The following is a 12807-nucleotide window of genomic DNA, read 5'->3' on the forward strand; positions in this document are numbered from 1 at the left end:
GGACTCCAGATTTTTTCTTACAGAAAAAAAATTTCCCGTGGAATAGCGCTTCAAAAATAATACAGTGTTTTAAAATACAATATAATTTGACTACAGTGAACTTTTTTATCAATGTAAAAACTCTTAATAATAATGAATTAGTAGCATCATCAGGCCTGATTTTTGGAAGTGTTGGACACCTGGCCAGCTACTTATTAAGGCCTGAGCACCTCAAATGCCAGGTGGCAAAAGGATGTGCCATGTACCGACTGGAAAAGCACTGAAAAGGTGTGGAACAGCATCCAATGTTCTCCTCTGACCCCCTGTCTCCTCTATAGGTATCAACCGCCTAGAGATAAAGAACGCAGAAGCACTGGAATATAAAGACCTTATCTTCTGGAGAGGATTAAAAAATATTTGTGCATAAATTACATTTTCAGATGAAAAGCTCTTTGCCCATGGGGAAAAAAAAAAAAGATAGAACACATTGAAAACCTGAAGAAATGGGAACTAAATGATGTAGTTTCTATGGGTTGTGCCAAAACAAATGACTAAAGGCCATGTGTGCATGAAATGAGAAATTATCCCAATAAAACGGTCTTTTTCTTTGCCTTCTTCCAACACTGAAGATTAAAAGTAAATGGAAGTTATTCAGGCATCTCATTGGATTCCTTGCCCTAAAATATACGCATCCTTGCTCAGTCTCTGAGGCAGAAACAAAAGCCAGAAGCATCAAGAGAGTAACTTCAGATCAAAAGCTTTGGCTTTAGGCCAAATTTTCACAAAATGGTCAGTGGTTTTGGATACCTTATCTTCTCCCGATGACCTTGTGCTACTGTGAGCTTGCTTCTCAGAAAAGCTGAGACTCTCTGGTTTCCATGACCGCAAGTACAATTAATACTCAGCACCTTTCAAAAATCACACTGGAGTGGTTTGGAATTTCCATCTACTGGTAAATGTGGTCAAATTCTGATGCTACGCCCTCCTTCCATTAATATGACCACAGTTAACTGATCTTTTGAAGACAGGTGTGAACTGTACAGATAAAACAGTAACTGTCCTATTATAAGGAAATTATCCTTTTGACCTACATTTCTCTAATGACTGAGGCAAAACTTTTAGGCCATTAAAAATATATGTAATAGCCATTGTAACCAGGACGGCTTTATGCAGCACATAATATTTTCCAAAGCTATTGTGTTCCATTTCCCACTGTCCATTCTCTGTCTCTGTTCTCCCCATTGCTTATGCACTGATCTCGCAAAACTGTATGCACATAAATATGCCTGTAATCTCACATATCTGAAAGTGGTTTGTAATAAAGAATAATTCTGCTTTTGCTTTTTCAGCAGTGAATTTTACTCTGAAATATTTATCTGAAGCATTCATGCTACCACAACAGTTTGCGAATCTGTCACATAAAGAAACAGAAAATCTCCAGTTTTCTATCCTCGTTTCCTGCACTAGCCATTTGTTTTATATCTTTTTCCTACCATTTTCTATCTCAAACACTGCTAATTCTCACCTTCTACCTTCATTGTGTTGAATGCATTATGCATATGACTCAGTCTGTGACTGAGCACACTGGGTGTGAGGGAGGAGGGAACTGGGAGCTGAGCGACTAAACACTGGATTACCTGCTAGAATGACGCCACTGCTGCAAACAGAAGCTATTGTTCTTGAAAAATTACTTCCAAAATTATTTGGATCATTAGAAATTCTTTTTTTAAATCGTAGTTTCCCAATGACACCAGGAAAACTTGGCTGTTTAGATTGCACGGGAAAATGTACCCAGCTGTGGAAATAGAGGATGATTTGCCTTTGTCTCAGTTTATCCCCAGGAAACCAATTTTTTTCATCCTAGATTAATTCAGCATTATGCACCATTACCTCCAGATTACTCAAGCACAACCAGCACCAATAAACTATAATTAAATCCACTCTTTGTCACAGGCACATCAGACTAAACCAGCAAATTTGCATATAGATTACCTTGCTATTTGTCTTCTTTGAAATATTTTTCAACATGGTGTGACAAAAACAGCTCCTGGACTGGTATGCGTGGACGCATGTGCACACACACATATACTATCTTCATGCACAAAAACCCCCATTATGTTCACAGTATCTGCTAAATGCAATTAATGCTGTTGCTAGTACAATGAACAGATCCCTCCCCTGCAGTGGAATCTCTTGGTTTTGAAGGGTCTTAGCTTTGGAATATGAAATAAACCACAAAAGATCTCATCATTTCCACAGCATCCCCCATGTAATGTAGTAAGTGGTGAAAGAGAAGATCTATGCATAAAAATTTGCGTTTGTAAATGCAAAGGTGACTGTGAGGAACCAAACCACTCCAACTGAAACTCCTGCTGTGTGTGGTGTGTGAAACTACTTTTTCTGTGAAGGAGAGATACTTTTGTTGTCCTGCCCTCCCTCTCCCAGGAGAGGCCAGCACTCTTGGCAGGGCAGTGCGGAGAGCAGCGCTGCTTCCCTCTCCCACCTCTGCCTGGAACAGAGGGACAGACCTCACCATGACAGACACAGGTTTGAGTGTGGGTCTTCTTTCACGCTTCCTTTTCCTTTCCATTTCCTCTTTTATAGTTAGGCAGATCTCTATTCAGAAAAAACTCACTTTACCTCACATCAGTGAAGGGTGGGATCTTTAAATTTTTGTAAGCGTTACATTCAGGCTGAGTAGAAAACAGGAAGAGTCTGCATGTTTACAAGAGTGGATGCCCCAAAAGTGGAGGCTCTATTTTTAATATGTTGAGGGTTCTTTGTGTTGTTTTTTGTTTGTTTGTTTTTTTGTTAAATTTGGGACTTTCTGTCAGGGGGAAGGCTTGTTTAGCACTGCTATAGAACAATTCAAGAAGGTTATAGCTCAGCACAGACCAAGTAGGTACTGGGAAATAAAACAGTTTTTCAAGCTTTACAGTTGCCCCAAAGCCTACAGATTCCTGAAAGCCAACTCCATCGGAGCCTTTGTGCCAGGCTGCACTCTCATCCTCAGCTCCCAGCCACATCAGTTCTGCTTTGCTGCGCAGGGACAGCTAAAGGTGACCCTGCTGTCTGACACTGACCAGCCAGCTTTGCTCTTTCTGGTTGGTCTCAGCTGGGTTTTCTGCTGCCTGAGAGGAGCTGATATGAGGAAGCAGCTGCTTTGTTCAGTTACTGCAATTGTCTCCTGAATCATCCTGAAAGAAAACTCCTGAGTAAGCTCAGCAAAGTGATTTCTTTTGCTGATAGACACTGTGATGTGATTGTGAACTGCTTCTGGCACACCACCCTTTTCCCCATTATCTCCTCCTCAGTGTCTTGATGGTTAACAAACAAGCAAAAAGCTCCCTATTTTTGATCTGAGCTACAGTATTTACAATGAGGTGCTGACGTAATGAGAATAAATGGTAAGCAAGGAGCACCCACACCACATCATGCTTCTCTAGCTGTGAGAGAAACATCTTAGAGCATGCATCCGCAGCCACGGATGTTTATATTTGAGCTACTTTAAAATAGCCAGTCTAGGTGCAGTTCCAACATCACAGGCTGCAAAACCTACCCCAGCTTCTCGCTAAGTAGCAAAGCAACATGCCCATGATGCGCACAATCTTGTTGTTGCTACACTAACACCAGTATCCAAGCCAGCATCAGCTACGTAACCCAGGTATGACCACTGAAGCTGAAATCAAAGAGCTAGATTAAAAAAGAAACAGGACAGAGGGAGCTGCTGGCTCCCAGTGATCGGATCGCTGGCTAGGCCAGGCACTAGTACCAAAGGCTCCCTGTCACTGCAAGCCCCTCACTTGACTGCAGCCCAAGAGAAGAAATGGCACAAAAAGCCCACATCCCATTTAGAGAGATGGAGGAGAAGCAACATTCAAAGAAACATCATGGAGACTTTGACACAAATGTCCATATAGTTCAGGGCAGTGCCAGACAAGCCGAGAAGTGTCATTGTTCTAGCTAAAACCAAGCCACCAGGGTTGTGATTAACATTAGTTATAGGGTTCCTCTTTCCCATAAGTTCTTGGTGATGCCTGGCACATAGGTGTAAAAATGTCAGGAATGTTCTGCTTGTTCTTATATCTCTTGAGGGCTCTTCCCTCCACAAAGGCACACCATAAAGACAACCAAGGCAAAAACAAATATATTTTTTCCCTGCTAATATGAGACAGGAATTTTGAAGGCAGGCACAAATGTTACTGGGTTTAGCCTAGTTATTTGTTTAGAAGGCTCATCATTCAAATGTGGACTGGAGGAAAAGAAGGGATGCTTCCTTCAAGCATGAGACCATATTTACCTCCAGATCAGCCCACCTCACTGGCCATTTGTTGCCATTTGAATGAACAAATGGCACTTTCCCTGTTCTTGGAGTAAGGGTGCCAATTAGCTTAACCAGTCAGAAATAAATTCAACATTTTTTCAGCTCAATGCTCAAAGCTGGGAAATTACGACTGGTTCTGAATTCATCACAATTTTCCAGCTAGCAGAGAAGCAAGATACTGCTGAAGCTGCTAAGTCCTTGCATTTCTCCTGCACTATAAAGTACAAGCTGGTCTCTTGCCTCTGAGCTGGGCATTTTCTCTTGTTACATTTGAAACACATCACAGCAAGTAACTTTGCTGATGACCACTCAATCTTTTGTGACAGCAGTTCCTAAGGGGGTCCTCCAAAAGCAACAATTCTTTAAAATAAATGTATTGGTGTGCTGTTATTCAAAAACTTTGCAAGTGGCATTACAGCCCGCTGGAGCTAATAAGGGCTGCAGATTAACCTGTTTTCCAAAATGTGAAAAGCTCCTTTGGTTTACAGCCATTGCCAGTGAACAGCTAGCATGGGCTATGGCTGCGGCTCTTTCAATTATTTTCTTCCATTTGCTTCGAAGACAGATAATCATCTCCTGCAGCCACAAACAAGTAGCTGGAAGAGGAGCTCTGCAGAGCTCACTGTACTAGGACACATGCAGGGGAATGGAAGAGTTGTGAAGACACAGTGCAGCCTTGGCTCTGGAGATATTTCCATCTGGCTTGGACTCAGCTGGGCATCCAAATTCCTCCAAAATTACTAGGTTATCAGTATAATAAAGACAAATGTTTACCTGTTAAATCTACTGCCTTTTGCTCGCTGCACCTGTCAGCAAAAGTACTGTCATTTCATTTTGAGAACTTTATTCTCAAAATATGGCAGGATGAGAAATATCTCAAGGATGATGGTTTGTCTTCCTTTGGCATCTCAAGACAAGTGTCTACCAGCAAGAGAGATATTTTCTTCTGGGAGACTTCCATATAAAACCAGATAGGAACAAAATGCGATTAAGTGTAAGAAATGGCTCTGTGTCCCTGTCCACACGCTTTTGTGTCATCAAGCATCCAGTCAGAGAGACCAACATTTAACTTTGCTCCTTCCTGCAGCCCACAGGTCTCAAGATGTATTAAATACTCAGCTCCAACCTCCAAAGGTAAGAGAAGGATATGACAGAACTCAGCTACATGCCTTCAAAAAGGTATCTAGAGAATTCAAATTAATGTACAGAAATTATAGCAAATATGAAACTCTCCATTGCCTCACCCTCAGAAAGCCACCCTAATTGGGAGGCTTCTATTTTTGAAACAACAGAAGACTTGAAGATATCAATACTTGGCCACCCTTCCTGACCAACTCCAGACACTGCAAGACACACCTGTTAAAAGAAGCCAAGTATGAAACTGAGTCAGTCAGGAATCTACCAAATGCTGATTTGTGGCAATTAAATTGAAGAACAACCACTGTATCATAGTCTCTTCATCGCCAAGTAGCGTTGCTTGCATATAATGATCTTATCAATACAATGTTTGTTCTAGTATACCGCAACACATTTTGGAAGCATCAGAGTGAACAGTTTTGCTGAGTACGTTTCATGCATTTATAAGCCCATTACACATAAAGCTTGCTCTAGTGAGCTTTTGCTCTTGTTCTTCACATTCCATGTTGAAAGTACAGTGCTAACACCAAACATCCAGTAAAGCACCTGTTTTAGTGGAATGGTGACATTTTTTGGTGTAAGGTCTTCTTTACAGCGTACCTCTTTTCACAAAATATGGCAATAAGTCCAGAAAGATTTCCTGGTCATTGTGAACAGTTAAACACATTGCTACATTCACATTAAAAGATCACGCTTTAATTTTCATCTGAATATAATGTGAATAACTGTTATTAGTCAGAAACTCTTCTGACCAGTCATCTGTTTAGAAAAACAATTTCCCCTTATTTTTTTTAATCAACGCCACTTTTCCATTTTTTTTTTTCATTTGACGTTGTCTTTTTCAGAAATAAAGCTTACCTGTTAACTTCAGAAGGCTCATCCCTGTTTTACAAAAAAGGATTGCAGAAAACCATAGTATTAAAACTGCTCAGCTGTGTTAATTAGATACATCTGCTTCAGAAAATAAGTCTGAGTCTATAAACCACTTCTGCTTGGCCATGTGTAAATTAGACTGCCCTGTTTCCCTGAAAGGTCTTACATTAATTTTTGCTCCAAAAGTTGCTTACTTTTTTACATGTATAGCTGCCTGGATGCTATTTAAATTGATTTTTTTTTTTTTATTGAACTGTAACTAGGGCTTGTTTTTGGAGTAGGGCTTATATTTCGAGCATCCTCAAAAATCCTGAAACTGAATAAAAAAGTGCTATAAGTGTGCAGCTACAGCCAGAAATGTGATATTATAAGTGACCTCTAATACGAATGTTTCTTCTGCTTTTTTTCTGAGATGGCAAGATACTGAGTTCTCTAATACCTTGTTTGCACTGCAGGTCTTTAAATTGGGAAACCGCAACAAGATTACCTTCTGTTTTGTACACAGCAATCTCACTGTATTCTAAAATCTGTATTAATGACAGATAGCAAAAAAGGCCTAATTACTGCAACCTCAGAGCTTCATTTCTGCTATCTGAAATACATGAAAAGCATGGGCTTTCTTTCCCTTTCCTGAGCGGAACACAGAATTCCCAGCCTGTTTGCAGTGCTATTACCTGGAGAGGCAACAATGAGATACTTAGTTCAACAGCAAGTACTGAGTTTCATGAGTGGGTGAACAACGTCTTTTGCCCTCCTGCCACGAAGAGTTGTGCAATAAAATATACCATCTGTCTATTCCTGCAAGATTTTGCATCTCAGTTCAACAAACCACTGAAAAGGTATGACTACGCTGCAAATAAAAAGTAGATATACTTTTTAGTATATAGTCCACAGTGCTCGTCACACCAACACTGGTGACTGCCAGTCTTCTCATGTGTGCCAGTTATCAGATGTGCCCAGTCACTGGAAGCATATTCAGTCTTGTTTTGAAGAAAACTTTATAAATGCAGAATAGACATATATCATAGGACTACCAGTCCTTAAAATTAAGGTTCTAAAGGTATATTGCTGATCAATAATGAAGCAAAGAAGAAAATAGACATGATTTTGAAAGAGATATGCTATCTCATCAGAGCCCTTGAAGTTTCAAACTTAAACATGTTTACATATAAAGGAAACTGTGTATGGCATTTACCTTTAAGACAAAGCAATGATCTGTAGGTGCTTTATACTTCGCTTTGTGTTGAGAACCGTAATAAACATTCACATTCTCAAACTGAATGAAGCATGCCAGATCCTGGGATGTCTAGAAATGAAAACCAAGCACATCATTGTTAGAACAAATTGAATTTTAATTTGAAACTCATTAATAGGACTTTTTCAAGTGTATGACTGCCAAGGCATTTTAAACTGTTATGAAGTTGACTGAAGAAAGGTGATTTTTAAGTGTGTGCATTCTTAAACTAACAATTGGAAGAGGGTTGGTATATATTAGGAATAATATATTACACAGTGCAGCATTTTGCTGCTGTTCTGGTTTTGCTGTGCCTTACTGCTTTGTGTGGACATTCTGGCTTGTGACTGGTAAGACCAAATAGAACACCATACTAAGAAATAACTTCAGTAAAATAGAAACAGGCCTTGCGAGCACACCCTGACAATTTTGAGTGCAGAAAGAAGGTTTGGGGTTCTAAATTGCTTCAGGAGCTTGATTTTCTTTGGTACATGCAACAAACATAAACTCTTATCAAGAAATAAGCATACATTGCATTGATTTTGCTTTGAATTTTCTCAAATTTCCTGGCATCGTTCCGTTTCTGTTTATCATCATATTTGCTTGCTCACAATATGTTGCTGAAGTAACAAGGTTTCTGTTGCTGGCACACTTCTCGATGCAGAATTCCGCATACAACACATAACTTCTGCAATCCTTGGAGTGGAAATGCAAAAATGGCTGTGTCACATGGTCACTGTTGACTAAACTGAGAAATTGGGAAACTGCAAAAAAAATTTAAAAAACCCAAATCACAAACCCTCTCTATCCCTAAGAACGGAGTCATATTTTTACATAAGCTAGTTCTATGCTGTTCTCATTCTTACTGAAAATTTCATTATGATATGCTCTGGAGTTGGGTTTATTTACAAATTGAGTTTGCAAGTAAGATTTGTGGGCAGAGGAAACACTCCATATTGCTTCTCTCTCATCCCTGTCTCCCCTGAAGCTGATGTCAGCGATTTTGTCATTGACTGTGTGGACCTAGGATTTTCCAACACTATAAATTCCTAAAGGTGCTGAAATCCATGCAGTACAACGAGTTATTCCCTTCCTTTATGAACCAGGTAATGGCAACTAAGACCAATATGAATGCAGTTGTTATTTTCTTCCAAGTAAGGAACAAATTTTTACGCAAGGGACAAAGGCACTTGTTGGTAGTATTTCTGCAATGTTAACATAACAGAGCAACACAATTAACAGAAAAAAATTTTAAAATTGAATCTGAAATGTTCATTCTGTTGTTTTGTGACCCTGTCCATTAACAGCATGTTTTTGAATGGGATACAAGTGGAGTAATGATAAAGAAAGAAATTCAGACAGCAGCAGTGCTGACTGGTGCCTGGTTTGTTAACAACAACAAAAAAACACCAAAAACCAAAAAGCACCAAAGACATGAGCGTGAAATTATCTGAATGTGTCCCTGTATTTGCACATTTGCAATATATTTTACAGCCAACATGAAGTGCCAAAGGTATGCCAGACTTCTTTGCCTTTTTATAACAAGTGAAAACATGATTACATGATGAATTTCAAAACAGCTGCAGCAGCTGAAGATATTCTTGCCCACCAGCTGTTAGTTTCTGTACCTCAGTGAAAGATCATTCTACCCACAACTGAATGACGGCAGCAAGGTGCACGTGTGCTCTTCGTACCACCCTGCCGTGGGATGAACTCTCACAATTTAAGGGCTTTGGCTGAAGAGCTCTACTGAATTCTGCTGCAGTGCTTTAAGATGTTCAGCACCCTCACTTGGCCCTGCTCACCTACCAGAGATTACTGTCTCCACAAAAGACATGTACCCGACCCTCAGCTGTTCCAACACACACCCCAGAAATCACCATTAAACACAGATTTGAGCTAAGAGACTTGACTTCCTCTGGAGTGGCTAAGGCATGGACATAAGCATTCCCTTACAAGCTATTATTTTTTTTTCCCTTTATAATTTAGTCAGGAAATAGCAAAACACACAGTTAAGTTTCACAGCACAAATCATAACAATAAAGCTTTATCAGCAGCACCAGAATTTTTAAATATGAAGCATTAACAGAGCTGTAAGTGGCAACAGAATACAGAAAAGTAGTTTCCATAATATAAAAAAACCTCAAACCACCAGTCCCAGAAGCCACCATTCTACCTCATCACTGTGGAAATAGGAAGCCAGTTGCCCTTATGTGCAACATGTCCAGGAGCCTTTTACTTCTCCACTGCTGGCAACTCAGACTCTTCAAATATTTTTCAATACTAAATGTCAGTGTGTTTGATTTGGTCAGGTAGATGCTCTGCCTCACTTGTTTCTACAGAATGGACAGCCTTAAAAAGCCTTAAGAGGCACAACACGTTCTCTAGGTAAAGATCACTGTACAATAAAATGAACAGTATTTCTGCATGCCGGTTACTGGCACAGAAAGTCAGCATCAAACAAAAGAAAATTCCACCTTTTTTGTGATATTAGTTTACTTGAGAACTTTTAAAATATTCTTCCACAGCAAACCCATATAACAGTGAAGCATTTTGGCAGCATGACACCAGCTGAAGGGTGCTGTGCTATTTTTCTCTCCCCTACTGACTTCCGGAGGAGTGCTATTTCATTAATGCTCTTATCTATCCACAGAAATCAAAAGGAGAGAAACGTGACAGGGTTCAGTGACTACATTCAAATACTTGCACAAGTGGTGTAGTCAAAGTTGAACAAAAAAAACCCTCCAACCCTCTCAGATGCACCAGACAGTGCTTTTAAAATGTCACCTTGGGAGTTCTTCACTTTCACCTCCATGAATTGTTTTATTGCTAAAAGGATTATTTGGCTTCCTGACCTTGGTTTTTCCTTTGGGTACATAATAAATTCCAGAAGCTCGTAGAAGGAAATAACGTCTCTTCCAGGACTTTTTTCCATCTTCTTTTAAATAAAGGGCCCCTTCAAGCTCTGGCACAATGACAGATGCCCCACAGAAGCTTTCCTGTGCAACAAGAATAATAATACACAAAATAAATCGATTTAAGCACAACCATATTAATAAATAGGAGAAAAAATGCTCCCTTGAAAAACAAAGACATTTCTTGTGACAGTGAACATATGAACATGGGGAATGCAGTTACCAGGGAGATGAACACCTTAGACAGGCAAAGGAAACTTTTCCAAGCTAATGTGGTAACTCAACTGTGCAAGTTGGGTGCTCACACTGGAAAAGGCGGCTTGCAAAATCTTCATCCTCTAAAAGATCAGGCAAAAACCTACAAAAGGTTTTAACTGCTCATAGATGTGCTCAGAAAAAGCAATAAAACAGAATGATTGGTACTGCTGCTGCTGGTTTTCCTCTATCGCTGTATTTATAGGTTCTACAGAGAAACACTTCTGTAGAGAAAATCTCTAGAGACTGCTTAGAGTTCTAAAAACAGTTACAGAAAAAAATCCCCCTCAATCTCTGCTTTCACTTTGAAATACATGCTAGCATTCACACCACTGTTTAAACAAATTATTATACTTCATAGTTTGCTTGAAGGACCTACTGGTGGGTAATTTTTAATGCCAACAAACATCTCAATGTTTTCATTTAGAATTTACCAGGACTTCTGCTGGTTGACATCTGGTACGTTCATGAGATCACTGATTTTGAAATGGGAATCCTCAGTTACCTGAGAACAGCATTTCCTTTGTGAACTTTCACCAAGTCAAAATGCTTGCCAACGGAACTGTGATAATCTTCTCTTTCATATAGCTCTGGATTTTTCTCTCTCAAACATACAACTGAAGCAAAACTTCAGCAGAAAAGGCAAGAGACTAAGCAGACTTTACAGAAAAGTGCAAAGGTTCATTTTCTCTTGTAGTACAGCTAATAATTTGAGGTAGTGAGAAGTAAATCTACTTCTAACCCAAAAGGTGGTTGTTTGCTACTGATCAACCCTTCTAGCAACATAAAGTTAGAAGGGTTGGCCTAAGGGTGTGGCACAACTGTTTCTTTATTCATATTTGTACAACACTGCCTTTAGTGTCATCGTGGCACCACTCCCTCATAGAAACACTAGGTAAAAACACTTCATGGCATTGGGGTCTATAACAACAAAACAATTCTCCATGATTTAATTTCTCTGATAGGGGATACAATCTGCATTTTTAATGGGGAGCAGCAGATGCAGAGGAAAATCCACATATTAAACCACAGAAACAAAGACAGCAACCATCACAGAACTTCCTGTTGTTACACATTTGCCCACAAAGAACTAAACACTGTTGTTACAGAGGACATGCAGATCGTGGCAGAGTTCTGGTGACATTTGCAGCATCAACCTAGAAAGTCGGCTTACCTCCAGTAAAGCCTCTTTGATTTTATCATTCATTTCTTTGCTGTCATTCTTCCCTTTGTTTGCCAGGTAGAAATTCTGATTAAGACACAAAAGAAGTTAATGTTCATTATGGAGACAGCAATACAAGTAACTAGATCACTACGAACCCATTCAATAGTTACTCAGTGTTTCAATATAGAGTACTCAAGCCAGCAGATGCAAGAGGCAGATGCTTATGGACTCTTACAGAAAACTTTAATCACAGCTTCCTTCTTGTAAGTTTTAATTCTTTATTTTGAATATAATTCCAAAGCGATACAAAATTACTTTTGCCTATGTATATACAGCCTCTCAAAATTTTAAAAACACTGGTTTATGTTTTTGGCTGTTTTTCTGGATCAATGGATTTGATTTTATCATTCAAATTTTCACCACTTCCTACACGATTGCAGGCAGTAGAGAACATAACATTTCATTGCATGCTGATGTATGATGAATACAACGCAGTATCAAAAGGCTAGAAAGCATTTTTCCTAGCAACCCAATCTGGTAATTTGCACGCTTCATATCTAGCACTCTGAATATAACTCAGCTCTTTGCTTTTATTAAAAGTGCTTATATGCCAAAGCCGTTAATCCAAAGTTACTACTTTCTACTTTTAAGCCCCTGCTCATGCTTTGCAAAGTATTTTTATGCAATGAACAAGGTATTCAAAAATCCAGAAGAAATCAGAAGAAATGATCACCATGAGGTCTTGGCACATGTGCTCCAGGCTACTGAGACAAAAGCCTACATTTTGAAATGGCCCTCCGTGTCTGTGACAGAGGGCTGGGAAGCTGCAGCCGCCCTCAGAGGACCCAGTGCCGGGCTGCCCCTGCAAACAAGGCAGCACAGCACCTCATGCACACAGTCACCAGTCAAAATAAATTCATCCACT

General features: G+C 39.6%; 1 protein-coding gene across 1 annotated transcript in view; it reads right to left on the reverse strand.

Annotated features, from left to right (window-relative positions):
• APBB1IP (amyloid beta precursor protein binding family B member 1 interacting protein) overlaps nt 1-12807 on the reverse strand; it is a 61962-nt gene that overhangs the window by 13938 nt on the left and 35217 nt on the right. Inside the window, exons 8-10 of the mRNA XM_005513808.4 lie at nt 11892-11966; nt 10403-10546; nt 7509-7619 (exon numbers count right to left, since the gene is read on the reverse strand). Of these exons, the coding sequence (XP_005513865.2) occupies nt 7509-7619; nt 10403-10546; nt 11892-11966 (330 nt within the window). The remainder of the gene's footprint in view (nt 1-7508; nt 7620-10402; nt 10547-11891; nt 11967-12807) is intronic.

The sequence above is a fragment of the Columba livia genome, chromosome 2 (assembly GCF_036013475.1).
Source record: "Columba livia isolate bColLiv1 breed racing homer chromosome 2, bColLiv1.pat.W.v2, whole genome shotgun sequence".
Lineage (NCBI taxonomy): Eukaryota > Metazoa > Chordata > Aves > Columbiformes > Columbidae > Columba > Columba livia.